Below are 22,780 nucleotides of genomic sequence, written 5' to 3'. Positions count from 1 at the left end.
AGTTGTTCTAACAAGTACTACAACCATTTAAAACTTCAGTGTCTTAATTTTAGTTGATTAAGAGAAAGAGATTTTAAATTACTGTTGAAGTAAGGCCTGTGCTACATCTCACGCGCAACTCATACCCCCATATACCACAAGGCAAGACTTAAAGCAGTCAATTTGAAATGATTAAAAAAAGAAAAGAAAGAAATAGTTCCACAGAGGCACTCCACAGTTGTCCAAGATGTATATAAAAGGCAAACCCCATATGTTCTGGTAGCCATGTGAGATTTTGAACTCGCATAACACAACAGAGGCAGTTGAGTTGAGTTGAATCCCCACTTCTCTTTCCTCCTACTCTCTCTCTCTCTCTCTCTCTTCCAATTCCAGATTCCAATTTGGACATGGGGAGATCTCCTTGCTGCGATGAAAATGGACTCAAGAAGGGACCATGGACTCCTGAAGAAGACACCAAACTCACTCGGTACATCGAAAAGCATGGCCATGGAAGCTGGAGAGCTCTTCCTAAACTCGCCGGTATATATATCATCTAATTATGATCTAATCAAACTAACTATTGTTATAAATGTCTGTTCATAGTTGATTTATTACATTACTGTTTTAAATTATCTGCAGGATTGAACAGATGTGGAAAGAGCTGTAGGCTGAGATGGACAAACTACCTTCGCCCAGATATAAAGCGAGGAAAATTCACCCCGGAAGAAGAAAAGACGATCCTCAATCTCCACTCTGTTTTAGGCAACAAGTATAAATCCATCCCCTCCTCTTTAGAAAAATTCAACATCATCATGACATAAATGATTAAATTCATCAATGTTTGGCTGATATATATGTTGCTATTATTTTGAATTTCAGGTGGTCGGCGATATCAAAGCACCTACCTGGCAGGACAGACAACGAGATCAAGAACTTCTGGAACACCCACCTCAAGAAAAAACTGATCCAAATGGGTTTTGACCCCATGACTCACCAACCCCGCACCGACTTCTTCGCAGCATTGCCACAGCTGATCGCTCTCGCAAACCTCCGCCAGATCATCCAGCAATCTCCCTGGGAAGATCATGCAGCAAGGTTCCAGTCTGAGGCGATACAAGCTGCCAGAATCCAATACCTGAGTTCTCTAATCGGTTCAGCTGCCGGCACAATAAATGCCTCGGCAAGTGCTAATTTGTCTCCAAGTAATACTCAAGACCTAAACCCTATGTTTCTTCTTAATTCCTCTGAAATGACACCTCTTACTTCGCCGACAAACCCAATTCAAAATCAATTGGACCAGATCACGGATGCCGAAATATTGCCTTCGTATTTTTTCGAGCAACTGTTATGCGATGATCCGAACCAGTTAGGGGATTTCGGTACCGGGTGTAGAAATGGAGAGGAGAGCAGTACACCTAGAACAGTTTTGGGTTCCCAATCCTCTTTGCCACCTCTCACTGATATCTCCATTTCAAATTTAGGGGATGCTTGCAGTACCTCAAGCTGTGACATTAGTAGCAGCCCTTCTATTCCTTTTTGGGGTTCTGATCTCCTGATTGATGATCAATGCTTCATGCCTGAGTTCTCTTAAACATTCCCTTTTCTCTCCTTTTCTTTTCTCTTCGTTTTGTGAATATATTGTCATCTTCATAATAGCTAGCTAGGGTTGGTATTTCTTTTTTTATTTGGTTTTATGTTTTCCACTTTATTTGTTTTTGTTTTATCTTTTTGGTTTGCTATATTGGGAGTTCAATCCATCTAGTGTGATTTAGCTAGCATAGATTGCATGCATGCACTACTGTTATGTAATGCAATGCTGCATGCAACTATATATATACAGAAATCTACACGTACGTACACTTGTATGTATAAAAATACAATCGCTTCAATTCATAATGAAATATATATATATGTTTGTACACTTGTTCTTTGTAAAAACTGGTTGTAGATAATTATCACTGCATATGTTTCCGGTTCTTATTAGAAAGTAAAATTATCAAACAAGTAATTAAATTATATTAGTACCGGTTAATTATACCTTCTTCTTTTTTCTTTTTTTGTGAAACTTGGTAGCAAGTTCCTACCTTCGCTGTCGTTAATATTTTGTTTGGTCACCTGAATCAATGCTGACCAAAATCAAACATAAATATTTCTTAATTTATAGATTAAAATAATTATTTGGAAATCGATCCCTGTACCTCATATCAGTAGTACTCTAAAATTATTTGTACTTCTTTAATATATATTTTGTAAGGATAATTTCATTAATAAGAGACGCCTGGATTAGAATATTGTCAATGATCTGTACACGTCATTTCCAGATCTTCTCACCATATTTTCGTAAAATTTTGCCGAAATGAAATAACTACTTTCCTATGTCTTTGGTGCTATATTATGCTCCATTAGTTGTTTCAATATAAATATAGGCCATATTTGTGTCCCTTATCAATTAACTTAAGTTAAATATATACTAAAAATAAAATTGAATTATTTTTGGGAAGAATACTCTTTTGAGGAAAGCTATGTTTATCCTCAAGTATACAGCAAATTAAGTGAACCATACTTAAAGCATGTCTTCTAGACATAACCACAAATTAATTAAATATAAAGGAGTAGGAAAGAACTTGTAATGTCAGGTTGTTAGAGGGTTGACCTGTGACTGTCATGTCAAAAAAAGGACATAAAGCTAATAGCAATGATATGATTATACTAAAAACAACCTGCACCCCAAAAAGAAGAGGAAGAAATATCACCCTTCTCCATTTTCTTCACAAATGGAGATACCAGTAAATCTTTCATCTAATAATCAACAATTTATCATCTAGCCAAAATTGAATAATTCAACAGTAGTCAACATGACAAACACTGAAAAGTCTATGTACTTGTCTAATTAATACTTGTATATGTAATAAAAGGAACCCTCAATTTTGTCACCAATGGAGAAAATCAAGATATAAAAATTTAACACAAGCATGTCACATCACCAATTATCAAGTGATGATATCATAAACGATTCATTTGAAGAATTGTGGTCCATTTTCTTTATTAAGCATTTGTCCTTATTCCCTTGTTGGGAGCAAACTTCTTACAAAATGGACTGCTCAATTATTATTATTATTTACAAATACAAGGTTTCTCAAAAGAGCAGGTAAAGTTTGATTCCTTTTCTTACAAGGAATTGACTACTCCTAATGCAACAGTTATACACGTATACCATACAAAAAGTACGTACCTACACCAGCCGAAAGACATTCTCTCCATGGTAAGTTGGTAACAGAAGCTTAATATACATTATACATACTCTTTTGCCAAAAAAAATACACCATTATCAGGGGCACGGGCCCACGTAGAAGTCAGAACACCAGCGAGGAGACTTGTCTCTCCTAGATAAATTTTCAAAATATACTTTTATTTATAGGATTTTATGTTATAAAAATATACTTAAGATTCAAAATATTATAAAACTTTTCTCTATATTTATTTTCAGAAAAACTTGTAAAAATATACATAATAATCAAAATAATTTTAACTTTATAAAATATTTTCATGTCCCAACTGAATTTTGTTTATTTAAAGAAAAGCAAAACAAAGAGAAAAAGATCAACGAATTTTTCTCATATATACCAAGTCGGTGAGTTGAAACATAGACCGGTACAGGATATACGCTTTTATCAAAAGGTTTATTAATTTGATTCCAAGTGGGTTTGGTTATAAACCTTGCCAAGAAACTTGAGAAGGCGGCTAGCTAGTATGAAAAGAAGGGATGCAAAGAGTACCTACTCCTTGCCCCCATATTTGTTGGATGGTACATCAAGTTTCTTATGTCACTAGGTTAATGATGTCTTCAATTTTTTTTCTCTACCTAATGAAAATGAAAATCCATCACTAGTTACATTACATGTGGATGGTCTCATGAACATGATGTATATTAAAATAAGATCCAAGCGCAATTAATAATCTTGATGGAAATAAAAATAGGTTTTGATTGCTTGTTTGAGATGGAGAAAAGAGCAATAGAGTCAGTTTTATTTATAAAAAGGTATATTCCCTTTGGACCCCAACTTATGCTAACTCAAAATAAATAATAAATAAAAAACCATAGTCATATGTAGGGGTGAGTAAATTGCTCATAACTCGCTCACTAAATGCTCACTTGAATTCGCTCACTTAAACTCGCTCATTTATTAAATGAGCGAGCATGAGCATGCCCCAACTCGCTCATTTAAAATTTGCCAGATCTAATCCCGCCACCACATTCAATCCCAAATATTCATAGTTTATACATTTATTTATTTTTTTAAACAGACGCCTCAAAACAGTGTGCTGTTGTTAATTTATGTTTTTGGATTTATGTTGGATTTTTATTAGTGCTGCTTTAGTTTTTGTTGATTGTTGTTTGTTGATGCTATTGTTAGTTTATGTTGTTATTATTCTATTTTTGTAATACCGTTGATTTTTTTGTTATTATTCTATTTAATTGAATTATGACAATTTATTAAATTTTAGTACTCATAACTCGTGAGCCGCTCATAACTCGCTCATTTAAAACTCGCTCATTTCCGACTCGCTCATTTATTCGCTCGCTTGAACTCGCTCATTTATTAAATAAGCGAGCACGAGCATGCCCTAACTCGCTCATGCTCGCTCATTACTCACCCCTAGTCATATGTGGGATGATGGAGTAATGATTTTAATCAGAGTTCTAAATAGTTAACTATAACTGTGTTATAGCTTTTTCGGACCATAAAAACTATAGCGTTATATATTAGCCACTTTTTTTTATCAAGTTTCTAAATATCTAGCTATAGCTTTTTTGGATCTTAAAAGCAATGACGCGATAATCGCTATTTAGAACCTTAATTTTATTTGACAAAACTTCATTTTCAACATGCAAGAACTAAGTCTATAAACTTGACAACGTAAGGGACAGTTTCGGTTCCTGTATTTTACCAATTGGAACCAAAATTATATATGTACATTAAAAATGAACATGAAAATTTAGTTTGAAGCCGAAAAAAATAATAATAACAAATATCACAATAGCCGGAATTTCTCAAGTCGCAACTATTGATACCCAGAAACTAACGGGCTTTTGTTATGATCCGGTTTTCAACTGCTACCAAAGACCCCCCAAAAATTGAATGAAAAATCCCCCCACTTAATTAATAAGTAACCATTTTCAAACTTAATAAAGGAAATGTATATGAAGTGCTAGCTTTGTCTGCTATTCGTGAACAGTTCCTAACAGACACTAAGTTTCAGTTTTATGTGCTGCATGTCAAGGCAACTAAAATTCTACCAAAGAAGAAAGTTGCTGTCAATATCATTGCAAAGTCAAAGAAGTGCACCCCGAGTAACCTTATGTGAAATTATGTCAAAGTGACATTGAAAGCAGTATCTTGTTAAAAAGTTTATCTCAGATCAGAGAAAATTCCCGACCTGACTTATTCTACAAGGATTACACCATCAGACCTTTATTATTAAAAACTTCAGTTAACCCCATATCCTAAAATTATTCATTGATGAAACTCAATTAACTGCATTGTGCATGCTCCCGAGAAATTAAAAATAATCAGCACTATCAGCTCAGTTCAATACAATAATGGTATCAATATTATGCATATTATGTATTTACCAGTACTAAACTCGTGCAGAAAGATCCCCATAAAAATAACAGTGAAAAAAAAATACATTCGAACTCAACAAGATTCTAATCTTTTGCAAGGCACACAAAAAAAATAGTTTCGACTTACAAATAAACCTTTCAGAAGAAGAAAAAAGAAAAAACTACAAAGAATAGGAACCTTGCACATAACTTTCTACAACTTATGTTGAGTTATTTTCTTCAGATTCCTTGCTCTCTTCAAGCATCTTTCTCAGAGAAGGCGGTGGCCGTGGCACAATGCTGCGCTTCCATTTCTTATCAAGCTTTCTAGACATTCTTTTGCCAATACCTTCTGCAATTTCCCTCTCTCTCTTCACGGTCATCATTCGAGCAATCTGTTATTAAACAACAAAAAGTTTAAAAAAAAATTGGCGCTGACATTACTGATTCTGCTTTTGCATAATCTCAAAAAGAAATGTTATAATCACTTTTTTTTAAGAAAAAAATACACTACAGCACTATCAACGACCTAAACTGCTGTCATATTATAGTACGAAAATAATTAGATCCAAAGAAGGAAATATGCTTTCAAGAATAGCAAGATTTCCAATCAACTGAGGCAGCAAGTAATTCTATCATATACAAAACTTAATGCTGATTTGAACTGACCCGAAGAAACTACACAGACCCAAAACCAAACCTCACCAAATATTGGAACTTGAAAAAATAATGTTAAGCCAAAAAATTTTACAAGTCAAAGGACCTGAATCCTGCCCACGTCAACCTAGAGTCCCCAAATACAAGGAGTCCGCATCGTCTGCATTAACTCAAAGAGCATCTTTTGAGTTAATACATATCAGCCGTCCGATTGTAAACGGAGCCCATCCGGCCCCGCCTATAACATAGAGGGGTCTTTAATATTAGTGCAGATTTAATTCACACGAATCTCAAAGCCGATCGGACGATCCAAATGCATCAACTCAAAAGATTCATTTTTGAGTTAATGCAGAGAATACGAATTCAAATACAAGTATTGGAACCTGAATCATCCTAAACAGGCCGGGCCCGTTTATCACCTCTTGTCATTGCCCATTGAAAAGCCCATAATTAACGTTTTCCTAAGAAATCATTTATTGAGTAAATTTTCATGAAACATTCTAATAGCCCAAAACTGAGTTATACCCAATACCACCCCAATATATTAAAGCCCAAGTTATCAGTACTCATGGATTAGCAGATCTGTTGTACCAATCTAATTGGTATGAGGAGGCACATTCAGCTTATTCCTGCCTTTTCAATTGAACTTTTTGGCAAAAGCCTAAGGCCCTCAATTAATTCTTAAACTCAGAAACATTACACTTGTTAAAACACTAAACAAATGGCGGACCTTCCCCAGAGGGTGCAAACTATACCAAATCAAAAAAGGAGTATCTCCCATTTTTGATGCACACAAGTTAGATGCCTTTGTGATATATACAGTTTAGGGATAGTTTCCTTGCATGGCAAGAAGATCCACTTGTGTTGTTATTATCTTTTAGTCTTAGTTTCTAAATCAGTTTAGATGAGCTTTTGGTATCATTGGATAGTGTCAGATTTATCTTGTTTGTTTGCTGGTCTGAGATGCACATGTTGTTTTTGGTGGGTTATGGTTGTAACTTAACTCTGTTTGGTTAAATGGAACTGGACCTAAGCCTTTTTAATCAAAAAAAAAAAAAAAATTCACTAAACAATAAACATAGAGAAAGGCACAACAACATCGAGAGAAAACTGTCAAGTTACCATCTTCATAACTAAAACTCTAACTAGAAGTTCCTCCCACCTAGTACCAATTTAGAATCTGCACTTGAATTAAAGTTCTCACTATTTTTTCAAACAGCAAAGATCTTTTAACACACAATTTTTGAGAGTAAATTAGCATCAATGATTCCTCCAGCTAACAATGTGAACTTAAAATTTCTCATTTTTGAAAGACAACTCTTTCGTGGGTGTTTTACTGGTCCCAATTTGCTTAGGCCCTAAATGCCATCTATGAAAAGCTACAAACCCAATCAGTTTTGTAATATTTATATATGTAATCCAATCAATGATTAGGCAGACATCACGGCATGAACAAACTGGAGTAGGAGAACAAAATTGGCTAACTTGAACCTGCCAATTAGTGTTCAGAAGACCATTTTTCATCTCAACTTTGGAATCTCAAGACAGCTGCACATTAAAAATTTCAAAAAGGAATAACCAAAAATGAAAACAAAGGATAACAAACTAACAGTACCCGCTTGCGATTGCGGCGGATAGAGCCCTGGTCGTAATCCTTGCGAGCCGACCAGAGTAGCTTCTGCATGAGAAGCTCGCCTTTCAAGTCGACGACCTCGTCCAGGAGCTCCTCTGTGTTCTTCCCTCGAATCTCTGTCAACTCAGTCTGTCTCTTACCCATTCGAACCGCCACCAGTCTCCCCCTCGACTCCGACGGGGCTGCAGTGGCCACTCGCACGCTGTTCGTTCCAAGCCGAATGCCACCGAAGGAGATGGCCAGGGAAGAGTGGAGGCGGGGCGTGGTGGACAAGGGCGAGGTGAGGCCGAGGGCTTGCATGGCCGGAGATTTATCTCTTTCTTCACAGCTGCTTTCGAAGTACGGTTTGGTTCCTTTGTTGGAGAAACCACACTGGATAGAAATATAGAATAGAAAGGATAACGCTCGGCTCCGCTATGGCTCTCTGATTCTCTCTTTCCGAGTCTGGATCCTCTGAAGTAACTCAAATTTTGAGTTTAGATTCGAACCGTCTGATCACTGATCAGTCCGGGTCAATCCGGGTGGAATTTAAGAGGCCTTTTAATATCGTGCTAAATCATTGATCAGTCCGGGCCAATCCGGGTGGAATTAAGAGGCCTTTCATGAAGCTTTTATAAAAAAATGTAGAGTAATTAAACTTTCTGTTAAATTATTTAAATGTGTTTCTTTTTACTTTCTAAAGTTTTTTTTTTTTTTTTTTTAAAACCAGGTCCTCCTAAATGACGTTTAAAAATCGTTTAAACCTCATTACCATCCCAGCTACCGATTAAGTACTTGGATCTACCGCTAACAATCAGGAAATCAACGAAAGTGAATTTCCAGCTGATGTTGGAGCCTGGAGGCAAAAGAATACGATTAAGTACTTGGATCTACCGCTAACAATCAGGAAATCAACGAAAGTGAATTTCCAGCTGATGTTGGAGCCTGGAGGCAAAAGAATACAATTGAGAGATGGAATCATGGAAGGCTAATTTACATGCTCCTATTCTTGTACACGATTAAAACCTCCACAGTTTGTTTTTTAAAAGCTGCAACGAAAAATGATCCTCAAATGAGAAAATAAAAAGAGTGAGTCTATGGTACTGTGCATATTACGATTTGGTCCGTAATACGGCTCAATATTTGACTTTTCAAAATTCTAACGGTTGATCCGAACCGTTCATCTTGTTCTCCATATTAATATGTATTTGGAGACCAAATTTTACATTTTTTGAAATTTTTGTACTATTTTTTTAGATTTATTGAAAATCACTGTTTTTGGATGGTCCAGAATTTTCAGATCAAGTAATTTTCTAAATATCTAAAAAAATAGTAAAAAAATTTCAAAAAATATAAAATTTGGTCTCCAAACACATATTAATATGGAGAACAAGATGAGCGGTTCGGATCGATAGTTAGGATTTGAAAAACTCAAATATTGAGCCGTAGCACGAGCCAAGCCGTGATATGCATAGTACCATAGATTCACTCAAATAAAAATGTGTGACCTTTTACATCTATATCTTTACACTGTACAAAATACGGTGACCTTTTGAATATTGGATGAATTTTATTTATATTCAAAATTGCGTACATTTTTCCTATAATTGCTAACATCTATTTATCATTCTAAAATTCAAAAAATCACAAATTTACTCAATTATTGACTTTTTGATTAAACTAATTTTAAGTTATTAAGGTATCAATTGTATCTTTTATTGAAATGTAAAAAAAAAATATAGTCTGTGTAAGCAAAATGTTTTGTTTTCTAACTTATTGGTTTATGAAGATAAATAATTATTTTATCTATTTGTGACACATACACAGTAACATTCCCAGAATTTTTATTAATATCCAAAATTAATAATCAATTTCAAAAACTACCTCCCTCTATGCTGGAATTTGAAATCTGCTCAAATCGATATTTTTTTCCCCAGTTTCCAACTAACTTTCCGACAAAAAAATTACCAGATTTTGTCAACGATGATTTATCACCGGTTTCTAATGTTTTTTTTTTTTTACAAAACATAAAATTTTATATTTTTTGTGTTGAAAATTTGAAATATTAGAAATATTTAATATTTTTTTTAAAATAGATGGAATACTATATAATTTGATTTATTGGAAAGACTACGATAAATAACCCGGATCAATATTTTTCAGGTCAGATTGTTCACGATTGTAAGAAAAATTAATATATTTCTTTGTGTGTTATTGGAAAAACAAAATGCTTGGATTATGAGTTATTGATTCCAGTTCAAAAGTGACTTATAGGTAAATACATAAAATATTGTGATCCTTCTATTTTTTCAAAAGTTATTTAACGATTGTTATTCAAAAAGAATTCTTAAAATAGATAAAACTTTTTAGAAATTAAAAGTACTAGAAGGATCACAATATATTTTGTATTACCTAGAAGTGACTTTTAAACCGTGATCAATAACTCAAATTCAAAGCATTTTTTTTTCAATAACACACAAAAAAATATATTAATTTTTCTTACAGCTACGAAAAATCCTGCATGAAAAATGTTGATCCGGGTTATTTATTATAGTATTTCTAATAAATCAAATTATACAATATTTCATCTATTTTCAAAGAAATATATTAAATAAATATTTATAATATTTCAACACAAAAAATAAATATATTATAACATTTTATGTTTTGTAAAAAAATTAAAAACCGACAATTTTATCACCATTGCTAAAATCCAATTATTTTTTCACCGGTTTTGACCGGCTTCAAATCAACAACTTTATTTCTAGAAAGTTAGATAAAAATCGGAAAAAAATACTGGTTTTGACAGATTTCGAATTCCAACTCAAAGTGGTAGTTCTTTTTACTCAAAGGGGTATTTTTTTCCGGAAATTGGTATTGAAACCGGAAAAAAATTTTCCGGTTTGGGTAGTTTTCGAAATAAACAAGAGGTTTGGTTAGTTTTTTAAATTTATATATTTTTTTGGATATAAATAAAAAAATCGGCTTATATGCTTGTGTGTCATAAAGGACCATTCAAAATACTAAATATTTATTTTAAACTTGCTAAATATTTTTTATCTTTTAAAAAGGATAAAATAAATACTTTATAAATTTTAATTGACTTTTAATAGGAAAGTCAACAAATCGAGTAAATTTGTGATTTTTTTTTAACTTATAATAGTAAATATGATATTGTAAACTTTAGAAAGGAAAGTACTTAATTTCAAGGGTATACAAAAAAAAAATCCCTCAAATATTCACGACTTCAAAAGTAAACCCTAAAGGGTATACATGGATGCGTCGAGGATAGAGGCTATTCGAGAATATAAGCTATCGGAATAACAATGTGTATCTGAATAATATTTTTGTTATTCGGAACAGTTAGAATATTTGTTATTTTCTATTCTTTGTAAATGTTGGAAGAGGATGGTTCCAATGCCTCATCTTTTTCATATCTCATCATATCTCATATTTTATATATTTGTTTTCAAAGTCCAAATTATTAATCTGAATAGTTCAACATAATATTTATACTAAAATATGTATGGAGATGAAATTTTATATTTTTTTGAATTTTTTTACTATTTTTTAAGATAGGTACAAAATCACTGTTTTTGAACCATTAAAAAATGATTTTCTACCTATCTTAAAAAATAGTAAAAAATTTCATCCCTAATCATATTTTAGTGTATATATCATGTTGAACGGTTTAGATGGACAATTTGGACTTTGAAAATTAAGATATAAAATATGAGATATAATGAGACATGAAATACATGAGGCATTAGAACCCTCCTCATGTTGGAATAACTAATATTTAGAAGTCTGAAGAGGGAGGAAACAAATATTTCCTTCTCGAATTTCCATCAACACAATCCCGGAATGACAAAGTTGACACCACTCTTGTCATTTCTGCGTCGTGATAATTCGTTTGAGACTGCAGTTGCCTATATTTTATTTTAATTAGCATCTTGTTAACACTATTTTTTTTTGTTACAACTATCACTATTCCAAATGAACAATCAAAACAACATTTTTACTAATCCGAACAGCATCATTTTTGCACTAATTTAAAAATCACTATTTTTTCTCTATTCTCATCTATTAATTTTTAAATTCGCTATTCTAATTATTCTAGCCATTCTAGCTTCCATCCAAAAGTACTCTCAAGAAGTTAATTATTTAAGTCATATTTAGTTATAAAGTAAGAGATGAAGTAAATTTTTTACTCCACAATTAATCTGTCAAAGAAGAAGTTAAATAAAAAGAGCAAATATACAAACTTTTTGTCAATTAATAATACAAAATAAGTTATTAAGCTCACATAAGAAAGAGCCTGATAAGCATACGAACATCCGTAGTTCTACTCACCTAACTCATAATTAATGTGTAATAAACGAATAATCAGATCGAAATCAAAAAAATATTTTGAAAAATAAAAGTAAGTCTCGTTAGCAGATAAGCAAAAGCTGCAGGGCGGAACTAGTAAAATAGTGAACCCATTGCCCATTGCTGATCTGATTCAGTCCTCGACTCCTCGTTCACTCTGCAGATCTACGTACTAACCATGTCAGGCTCTTCCCTGGAGGAAGAAGAAGAGACCTTTGAGCACACGCTTCTAGTGGTGCGCGAGGTCTCTGTCTACAAGATACCGCCACGTGCCTATAGCGGTGGCTACAAGTGCGGCGAGTGGCTCCAGTCTGACAAGATCTGGTCAGGCCGTCTCCGTGTGGTTTCCTGTGGGACCCGCTGCGAGATTCGCCTTGAGGAACCTTCCTCCGGCGAACTGTTCGCTGCCTGTTTCGTTCATCCAGGCCAGAGAGAACAGTCTGTGGAGACTGTTCTAGATTCGTCTAGATATTTTGTGGTTAGAATCGAGGATGGCACGGGAAAGCATGCTTTTCTCGGTCTGGGGTTTAATGAGAGAAATGAGGCATTTGATTTTAATGTAGCGTTGTCAGATTATGAGAAGTATCTTAGGAGGGGGAGAGAGAATGAGGAGGTGGGAGGAGAGGAGGGGGAAGAGAACCGTATTGACATAAATCCTATGGTTAACCGTCGATTGAAGGTAAATTTGAAATAGAATTAGAAAAAAAAATGCTTGATTTTGGTCTTACTGAAAGAAATATGCGGTTGAATTTGGTTCCTTTTCCTCGTTTTTAGCTGAGACATAATAAGCATAAAAATACTTGGCATACTTCCTATAAGAAAGCACATACTTACTTCCTGTTAAAGTACACCACTACCTGTTTACCAGAATACAAAAAATGAGATGTTAATTGAATTGAAGGGACAAGCAAAAGTTATATGACCAATTTGTAATTTATAGCTTACCAACATTGCACAACATTTACCCAACATGTTTATAAATTTGGTTTTTCAAGTAATGATTGGGATTCCCATATGATTTAGGAAGGGGAAACCATTCGGATAAATGTGAAGACAACAACATCAGGCACTGGGGCCAGCGCAGGCATGCTTTCTGGAGTGGGGCATGCTAAGTCAAAGGCGACAGTGGGTGGGGCAGGCAGCCTCCTGGCACCACCATTGGGAGGGGCTGGGAAGCTGAGGTCACCTTTGCCGCCTCCACCTAACGATCCTGCTGTTGCGAAAATATCTCAAAAGGCAAGTCGTCTGGCGCCGCCGCATGAGAATGTCGGGTCCACAAAGCAGAAAGACTCTTCGAGAGACAAAAATCCCGACCCTTTCTCTGATCTTTCATCAATTGAGGTCTGATTTCTTGTTTTTTCTTTTTCCAATTTATCCCTATTCTCTGCATAGATGTGGTGGGGATTATAACTTTATAATCACTAATTCACTATTGATTGCTAACGTACCTGTTTTAGGCATTCCTTGTTTTAGCTATATCTTGAAATTTGAGGATCAATCGGTTCCCAAAAATTTCTTAATTAAACCACAAATGAACAGAGAAACAACAAAACAAAATTAATACGGCAATAAGCCTACTTGCAAGCCATATATTACCCAAATTATCTACGGAATTACACTTACTGAATATGACTTACATTTGGTTAACTCTGACTCGCAGAAAAGTTTACCTTCAACAGCAACCAGCTCAGCACCTAAGGAGACTTCGGCTTCTGGATGGGCTGCATTTTGAATATATAAACTGAAAAAAATGAGAACAAAAATGATATATCAGAGCAGTTGAATATTCCTTTGTTTCTGAAATATTACGGCAACGTTCACAGAGATCACGTTGGTCCGTTTCTTTTTATCTATTTTTGGCTGTTTCATTCTCTTCTCTCATAGCATGTGTGTTATCTGAAACCCCAAAATGTCAGATGATGTACTTGGTTGGATGAATGAGAAATTTTGTGTAGTTGTGTTGAAGCTGTTGGATTTGCTTTAGCTTCTGTGCTCATGAAATTTATAACTGATTGGGTGCTATCTCGACTATTTTTGGGATGTGTCATTTTCCCATTCAGAGGTTGTATGATTCATGTGATATAAACATATTGAATCTGGCTCACTTCCAGTTATCCATTTTAGATAAATACATGGTACAGTACCACGAGGGAATTCACTTCCTCTCCATGACCTGAAAAGAGAATCTTTTACAATTAGTGGATCCTGACTGTTCTTTTAACATGGTACGAATCTCAAAGTCCAATAATACTGTTCCTGTGCTAGTCCAAATCCCAAATCGGCTCAGGTTTAATTTCAAACCGTAAAGTTAAGGTAATGTATTACGTTACCTGGGAGGATGCGGATCCACTACGATGTACATACTCAATATTCTCAAAAATAGGTAGATGAACCTTTTAATAAAAGAAAAAAAAAGGATAAATACGTGAATCTTATATTTGCAGAAATTTGGTGCATTTGTTTGGAGGTCAGACAATTTGTTCAATATCGCAAACGGGGTTTATCTAAGGTGTAAATGGATATGGATTATCCGATTCAAATTCACTCTGTATCTGTTTAAAGCGGAGCGGATAATTTTTGAATACATATCTAAATAATTTTCAAATATTAAGAAAGAGATCCAAATATGGGGAATGAACTATGCTCATTTTCTTGAGAAAAGAAGGACCCTCCTATTCTCTAATTTGAACCGTTCAAAATCGATCAAATGATTTCAATTACATTTTTCTTTTATATCAATATAATTTATTAAAACAAATCAAATATAATTGAAACTGTTTGATCGATTTTGAACAGTTCGGATTGAAGAATAGGATGGTCCTCCTTTTCTCAAGAAAAGGAACAGATTGGCTTCCCAAATATGGGTCCGGATAATTATGCATTTGCGAAAACGAAGTGGATATCCGATAATATCCGGATACCAAGAATTTGTTGTCGCTACTCTATTCTTTTTTTTTTTTTTTGAAAACTTGGTAGTAGCTACTAATGTTCGTGAGGGGGAATCAAACTCTCGACCTTTGGGTATAACAATTATAGGACATTTTCCTAGCCAATTGTGCTACCTCCTCTTTCTCAATGTCGCTACTCTATTCACTCTCTCCTATCTGCGCTTTCTACAAACGATACCCGAGCATCTTATATGTTGACGTTGTTGGTTTAGTTTAGTATACATGTTGATGTTGTGAGACTAAACTAACTTAGATATTCGGATTTCAGACTTTCCATCCTAGTGGGCTTTTGCTTCCTCTACTAGCGGTCCTTTATTCCAATAGATGAGCCTGTCATCCAAAGTGTATTTCAATACAATTAATTTTATATTTTTAAATGGTCGTTATTGTTTTTTTTTTTAACAAATTATTAACTTAAATTATACATTTAAATACTTAAACTATAATTTAATATAAATTATTTATTCGTTTGCATATTTGAATTTTTTTAATTAGTATTTATATTTTAAAATTGATGTAACTCAATTATCTTGTATCCAAATTCGAATTAATATTTGTGAATTACCTGTTTCGTATTAATTTTGGATATGATTTTACATTTTGACATCCATTATCATTTTCTACGTTACATGATTAACATCAAATTATTCGAATGCCATGAAAAGTGCAAAAAGGAAATTGAGTCAAGTCAGATTATATTAAGATCCAAATGATAAAAAATATATTAATTTTGCCATTGGATTGGTTGACATATTTTCTAATTACATGACGCAAAACAGAGAAATTGAGAAAGTCATAACAAAAGAAAAAATAATGCATAAACGAAAGTCAGGATAAAAGTAAAGAGAAGTCGGTGCCAAATGTCCCGCCGACCAATCACGCAAGTCCTTTTCCCGCGACTAAAAACCCCTACCACTACTTCCACTATTCTTTTATAATCCAACTTGTCTCTCAATTTGATTATCCACTGTTCATCCGATATTGTTCAGACGGTTTTAGCAAGGTTGCCGATCTCTCCATTTCATCCGAAACGCAGATAAAGTGATCTCCCTCTCTTCTTCCCTAGACTTGCCCACAAGCAACACGTTGTCTCTCTGTCTTCCCCAAGCATCCTCTTCTTATTCTTCTTCTTCTTCAAACCCTTCTTCATTCATTCTCTGTCCCGTATCTACGCCTTCTGATAATTATTTTTTTCCTTTATCAGAAGGCGCTGAGTTTAGATCTAGGGTTTCGCCTCTTTTCTTCTGTTATTAGAACATGAGATCGATCGGTGATAACGGCGCGACCGCAGTGGCCATAGCGGCGGGGGAGGAGGCTGACAAGGACAAGAAGAGGCGGCGCCGAAATCGGGGGCCCAAGAAGAATACTAGTCCTGAAGGTAACATGAAGAAACTTTTAAAATTATATTGTTTCTAAAATCAATTTAGGACAATTTAGCAAATACGTACAATATTTTCTCTACTAGTGATTACAATCACTGTTCTGGTCTTATTATTTTCTTAAGTTGGTCCTTGTAATAGCTTATTTTTCGGTGCACTGCTAAATGTTTTCACTCGGTTTCGAATTGATATATTGCATTCTGACTCATACTATTCCCTAATTTTTTTTTTCTTTTCCAATTTATACAGGAGCTTTGAGTAATCCGATGAATTCAATATGCGGCCCACCTCCAGAGTTATTAGAAAATGGCAGTGGGGTCCTTGGTGCTCACCCCTTGTACGTTACTCCTACACCTTTAAAGCTGCTTGAAGCTACATTCAGCTCTCTTCCTCCGATACACATTTTTGAAGATCATGCCGGTTCGAGTGAGGTGCAAGAAGAGGTTTCGCAGATTTCCCAATCTTGCCCTGTGCCGTCCACTTCTTATTTTACACCAGTAAAATCCCACGAGTTTCCTGTTGCTTCAAAGGAAGAAAGGAGGAAGTGGTTTGATCCCTACTGGCTTGATCATGCCGTAGAAGATGCAATCATGGTATTGAAATCTTAAAATCTCTTTGGAAATGTGTTAATCTATTCAGTTGTTGACTTCAACTGGGAAGATTATATAAATTTATTTCTTTTTTTTTTCAGAGAGGAAGTGCTTTTAGAGCAAAGTTCCGTGTGAATGCTCATAATCGTGTAGAGGTAACTAAGCTATCTGAACTCTCTCCTTATTTTCAAATTGTGATTCTTTACTTTTCTTAATTTCAATTTTTTTTTTCTTAAATTGGGATATGGAAATGCAGGCATACTGCACTGTGGACGGTTTACAAGTTGATGTTATGGTTAATGGGATCGTAGCCCAAAATAGAGCGGTATGATGAGATTCTCTATACATATGATCTATATTTTGCTCAAGTATTGTGTTTATTTCTTGTTAGCTTTATATTAGGGGTGCAAATATCCAAAAATTAGATACGGATATCCGAATATCCGTGCGGATACGGATACAAATATGGATATGGTTTAAATTTTAATTATCCGTATCCAAATAGTACATATATACCATATGGTTTAACATATATTATGAAAAAAATTATGTATATATCTACAGATATCCGATCCGTATCCATATCCGTCTAATATCCGATCTGTATCCAAAAAATAAAAGCGGATACGGATATGGTTCGACCACTATCCGATCTGTTTGCACCCCTATTTATATAGAAAAAGGCGATATACTTCTTGGTCATGATTTTTTAGTTTTTTCTGTTCAATTTTCACTTCTTTGTAATAGTCTCATCGAACTTGTGATTTAAAGATGACCAATAGAAGTGCGATTAGTAATTCGAAAAATGGTGAAGTACTGAAAAAAGACCAAGTGATTTCACATTTAAATAGTGTACTGATTTTTTTTTTGTATTGAATTCGTTTCCTTTTTTTGTTTTTGACATTCTTTTATACCTTGTCAGATCGAAGGCGATACTGTGGCTATAAGACTGGATCCAGTGACCAGCTGGACCAAAATGAAAGGAGCAAATTCACCTTCAAACCAAGGCCTAGAAGATAGCCCTAGCTCTAACTCTAAAGTAACTCCCATCACCGGAGTGCTTCAACTAAACAACAAGGGTTGCTCTACTAGCACTAACCCAAGTACTGAAAATGGGCATGATATAAGAACTCCCTACACCTCAGATCAAATGGAGACAGTGGAAAAGACAGATTACGAAAGGGCTTTGGAGAGGATCAAGGCCGTGATTACCTCTAACCCTGCCAAAAGACCGACTGGTCGAGTTGTGTCTATCATAAAGAGGTCACCTCGGCGTGAGGCGGTGGTAGGGTTTATTGTCCCCACACCATTGCTTCCTGAAATAGAATTCAATGGAAAAGGGACTGACTTCAAACTAGGCATGAGGAAGAACAAAAATGATACCATATCAGCTATTCATCTTGTACCAAATGATCCTAGGTTACCTAAGATGGCTGTTAACATCGACAACTTACCAGATGTGGTTAGAGAAAGGGTTGAAAAAGGAGATGTAACCATAAAGAAGGAATTAATTGCCGCGAGGATTGATGAATGGGACGAAGAAAGCTTGTTTCCTGTGGCGCAAGTGGTGGATGTGTTAGGTCCTGGGTGTGAGATAGAGACGCAAATCGCTGCCATTTTATTCGAGCATGCGATTGACACTGCCAAGTTCTCACTGGATTCACGCTCTTGTGTACCTGGCCCGTCATGGGCGATTCCAGAAGAGGAGGTAACTGCTAGGAGGGATCTTAGAAATGTTCTCGCATTCACTATAGATCCTGCATCTGCTATTGAACTTGATGATGCATTGTCTATTGAGATGGTATCTGATGGAGTGTTTCGTATCGGGGTGCATATTGCTGATGTGTCTTATTTTGTACGGCCCAACTCATCACTGGATAAGGAGGCGCAAGTAAGGTCCACAAGTGTGTACATGGTACAGCATAAGCTGTCCATGTTGCCGGAGGAGTTGTCACAAGGTTGTGCTACGCTTTCACCTGGGTTAGACCGGCTAACGATGTCAGTCATCTGGGATGTTGATTCTAGCGGCAATATTTTGGACCGTTGGATCGGCCGGTCGGTCATTTTTTCTTGTTGTAAGCTCTCATATGACCTTGTGCAAGATGTGATTGATACGGGTTTCATCCCCTACCTGAATGGTAGCACTATTCCACAAGTCTATGGAAAATATCAATGGAAGGATGTGGTCAAGTCCCTTAAAAGCATCTATAATTTGTCACAGAAGCTGAACGAGATTAGGTTTAGAGATGGAGCTCTTAGCCTCGGCAATTCAAAACTTGCTTTTTTGTTTGATGAAGGTGGTCTACCGTGTGACAGCTATAGATCGGATGAGAGAATTGAGGCTTGTTTGCTAGTTGAAGAGTTTATGTTACTAGCAAATAGGTCGGTTGCCGAGGTGATTGCAAGTGCTTTTCCTGACTGTGCGCTATTGCGTCGCCATCCACAGCCAAACTTGAGGAGACTTAAAGAATTTGAGGTTTTTTGTGGTAGACTTGGCATCGAGCTGGATGCATCTTCGTCAGGCCAACTCCACCTTTCTCTCTCTAAAATCAGGGAGAAGTTGAAAGACGACCCTTTTTTGTTTAACATCATAGTTTCTTATGCATCGAAACCAATGCAGTCAGCTATGTACTTCTGCACGGGGGACCTTAAAGGAAAAAAGGATGAGTGGGGACATTATGCGCTTTCATTACCTTTCTATACTCACTTCACATCGCCCATTAGGAGGTATCCTGATATAATAGTTCATAGAACATTGTTGGCAGTTATGGATGCTGAGGTTTGTCTGAAAAGGAGGGAGGGTACTTTTGGAAATAGTACTTCTGAGGTGAGGTGCTTTACTGGACTGAATTTTGACAGGGAGATGGCTGAGTCAAAAGAGGGGAAAGATGCTTTGTTAGGAGCTGCCATCAAATCTAGGGTTCCAGGTGTAGAGGTGCTTGGTGAGTTAGCTGAGTATTTCAATGAGAGAAAGTTGGCTTCCTGCCATGCAGAGGATGCAGGACGAAAGGTCTACCTGTGGGCCCTCTTAAAGCATAAACAGGTGCTCTTTTTGTTTCTTTTTTATTTCTTATACGTTAATAAGGATTTTCTGTTAATTCTGTCAAGTTTGCCGTCCTTATTTAGAGAGTGTGCTTGTGCATTTTTTTTAGTCATACTCTAAAAACGTGTTTTATTTTGTTTCTGGGTTGGTGTGATAAGTTTCCTAATATATTATTGGTCGGGAGATTTTTCTTTTTATACTTGCACCTAGTAAGTAGGAGACCTGTTATGGAAAATTGCTGGTAACCTGCTTCTATATTTGTTGACAGGATTCTAGTCTTTGTATTCTTCAAATATTATGTCATAGTTGTCAATCCATTCTTGTGCTGAAAAAGGATTATTTACCTCTATCAAAAAGGATCATACCTATGAATTTGGATTTCATTTGTTGGTAATAATAACATTTTCTCTTTATTTTACTCCCTAATGCAGGTTCTGATTTCTGAAGCTAGAGTAATGGGACTCGGGCCAAAATTTATGTCTGTTTATGTCCAAAAGCTTGCGGTAAGAAACCCTTCTGTTTTATTCTCCATTTTGGTTAAACTTGATGCAACTCATAGAGATAATTAGTTTTACAAAAGTTTATATTGGGACTAACAGTACACATTGTTTAATGGATTGTAGTGTGAGAAGCGAATATATTATGATGAAGTAGAAGGACTAGCAGCTGATTGGCTAGAATGTACGGCAACTTTAGTTTTAGATTTATACAGAAAGAATCCCAATCAGAAAAAAGGAACTTCTTACAGATATAGGCCGATTGAAGATGTCGCGCTGATGGAGAACCCGTCAGAGGAATCAGAAGTGATGGAAGTCACCAGCTCTGAGCTGTGTCCAGCTGCTTTTCCTCTGGTTCTTCACCATCTCTCATCAGTGCAAGTTGCTCTACATGCAGTAGGTGGCAATGATGGCCCAGTTGACATAGGGGTAAGGTTGTATGCATCCTCCTACTTTTGCTAAATGGAGGTGCTGTTAGTAGTTATGTGGAAATCATTTCACCTGTGGCAGCTGATTTTTTTTTTTTTTTTGGATGATATTTAGCTAAATTGAAACAAAAAAAAAATGAGAAAAAAAAGAAGTGAGCTAGAGAGTTGACGGAGTGAATGGAGTGAATGGAGTGAATGGAGTGAATGTGAATGTAGATAATAGGTTTTTGTATAGTCAGTGGCTGCTGTTCTTTCAATAGGTGCTTTAGAGGGCAGTCTGGAGCTGAGTAGCTTTGTGTTTTTTTGTTGCAAAGCTGCTCACATACCAAGGATTTGTTTGATGTGGTTCGTATTTGGGCATTATCTTAGTTGGGAAAACGCAACGGGGTTAAACTGAGGTTACCACCTTTTTTTGATTGGTGGGCTGGAATCTCGTACTTTTAATTTTTAGTTATTTTTTTTTCTACATTTTTAGTACCTAAAAGATGTTTGTAGCCTATATGTCATGAAGAGAAGCACTCGTTCTTTATGATGTCATGACAATTTGTTGTTTTGTATTCAGAACATTATTGTAATCACAGCCGTAATGTTCTGTTACCTTCATATTTTATATGATAACAATTTATCTGTTTGACTGCCCTTTATCGGGTTTATTTTTCATTACGCAGAGTTCTTTAATTTCTTACCCTTCAACACTTAAATATCTCTAATTTGCCCCTTAACTCTTCAATCTCTTTCCTTTTTACCCATTAAACTAATTTTGAAAATAACTATAGTTAATTCTCTAGTTAAAATAATATAAGACAAAAATATCCTTCTCTGTTAAGGAGTTGAGCCTTTTTTCTCTCTCTGTTGCGACCCATTTATTTGACTCCATAGTAGTAAATATTGGCCGATATGGATCGGTATCGGTCTACCCTGATCCGATCCCGAGTCGATCCTCATGTAGCAAATCATAGAAAAAAAGAAGAAAAAAAAAATCCCGATCCTGAGCCGATTCTGATTCGATATCTTGATACCGATACATTCGATATCTTGATTCCGTATCGGTATCGATACCGATAATTCCAACTATGTTTGACTCAGTGTACGTTTTCTTCATTTATCAAATATAAAAGAGATCAAGATAAAATAGCTAATTCCAATATAGGTGGGTGGTCTGGGGTCACTAACATATCAGCTTTTAACCAAGCATTATTGGCTAAATGGCTGTGGCAATGGATAAAACCTGATAGAAGCCAATGAATATCAAGGTACAATTCAGCTTCCTGACTCACTGTTTTGCAATCAGATCCTTGTTACTCTGATAACCTTTGTTCAATGTTTCGCTCTAATATCCCTGTTACTCGTCTCTTTGTATTTCGCTCTAATATCCCTGTTACTCGTCTCTTTGTATGATTATAACATCTGCTGATATACTTCATAGTTGTATCTTCCTTGGCTTAGATGTCAAATGTGATGTTGTATCTGGTTGTTTAAATCAGACCTCTATTTGATATGAGGAGCTTATTATGGTCAGTAAAGTGAGATTATTGTTGTAGAAGCTGTTTCTTAATTTAAAGGGTAATGGTTCCTGGGTTTCAAATTATTTAATCCAACAAAGCAATTAAACTGGAGAAGCTTATCGTAAATTCCAGCTAAGCTCATTCATTCATTCATTCACTTGCGGGG

General features: G+C 35.4%; 4 protein-coding genes across 4 annotated transcripts; 3 read left to right on the top strand and 1 right to left on the bottom strand.

Moving 5' to 3' along the window:
- Positions 1-241: 241 nt before the first annotated feature.
- On the top strand, positions 242-1,901 carry LOC144566302 (transcription factor MYB93-like). Its single transcript, XM_078316299.1, has 3 exons — positions 242-519; positions 619-748; positions 859-1,901. Exons 1-3 carry the CDS (start codon positions 387-389, stop codon positions 1,568-1,570), a joined length of 975 nt encoding a protein of 324 aa, XP_078172425.1. The 5' UTR covers positions 242-386; the 3' UTR covers positions 1,571-1,901.
- A 3,642-nt stretch (positions 1,902-5,543) lies between these two features.
- On the bottom strand, positions 5,544-8,292 carry LOC144566460 (Ribosomal L29 family protein). Its single transcript, XM_078316484.1, has 2 exons — positions 7,857-8,292; positions 5,544-5,979 (listed from the first exon to the last, which is right to left on the bottom strand). The coding sequence occupies exons 1-2, from the start codon at positions 8,172-8,174 to the stop codon at positions 5,806-5,808; spliced, it is 492 nt and encodes a 163-aa protein (XP_078172610.1). The 5' UTR covers positions 8,175-8,292; the 3' UTR covers positions 5,544-5,805.
- Positions 8,293-12,333: 4,041 nt separating this feature from the next.
- On the top strand, positions 12,334-14,189 carry LOC144566458 (uncharacterized protein At1g03900-like). Its single transcript, XM_078316483.1, has 3 exons — positions 12,334-12,903; positions 13,248-13,565; positions 13,885-14,189. Exons 1-3 carry the CDS (start codon positions 12,403-12,405, stop codon positions 13,954-13,956), a joined length of 891 nt encoding a protein of 296 aa, XP_078172609.1. The 5' UTR covers positions 12,334-12,402; the 3' UTR covers positions 13,957-14,189.
- A 2,026-nt stretch (positions 14,190-16,215) lies between these two features.
- On the top strand, positions 16,216-21,711 carry LOC144566452 (Ribonuclease II/R family protein). Its single transcript, XM_078316471.1, has 7 exons — positions 16,216-16,550; positions 16,801-17,144; positions 17,243-17,296; positions 17,398-17,466; positions 18,064-20,184; positions 20,616-20,687; positions 20,808-21,711. Exons 1-7 carry the CDS (start codon positions 16,430-16,432, stop codon positions 21,141-21,143), a joined length of 3,117 nt encoding a protein of 1,038 aa, XP_078172597.1. The 5' UTR covers positions 16,216-16,429; the 3' UTR covers positions 21,144-21,711.
- Positions 21,712-22,780: the final 1,069 nt, after the last annotated feature.

The sequence above is a fragment of the Carex rostrata genome, chromosome 15 (genome assembly GCF_964058835.1).
Source record: "Carex rostrata chromosome 15, lpCarRost1.2, whole genome shotgun sequence".
Taxonomy (NCBI): domain Eukaryota; kingdom Viridiplantae; phylum Streptophyta; class Magnoliopsida; order Poales; family Cyperaceae; genus Carex; species Carex rostrata.
Note: the sequence above shows the minus strand (reverse complement) of the source record. Positions and strands in the feature narration are given on the sequence as shown.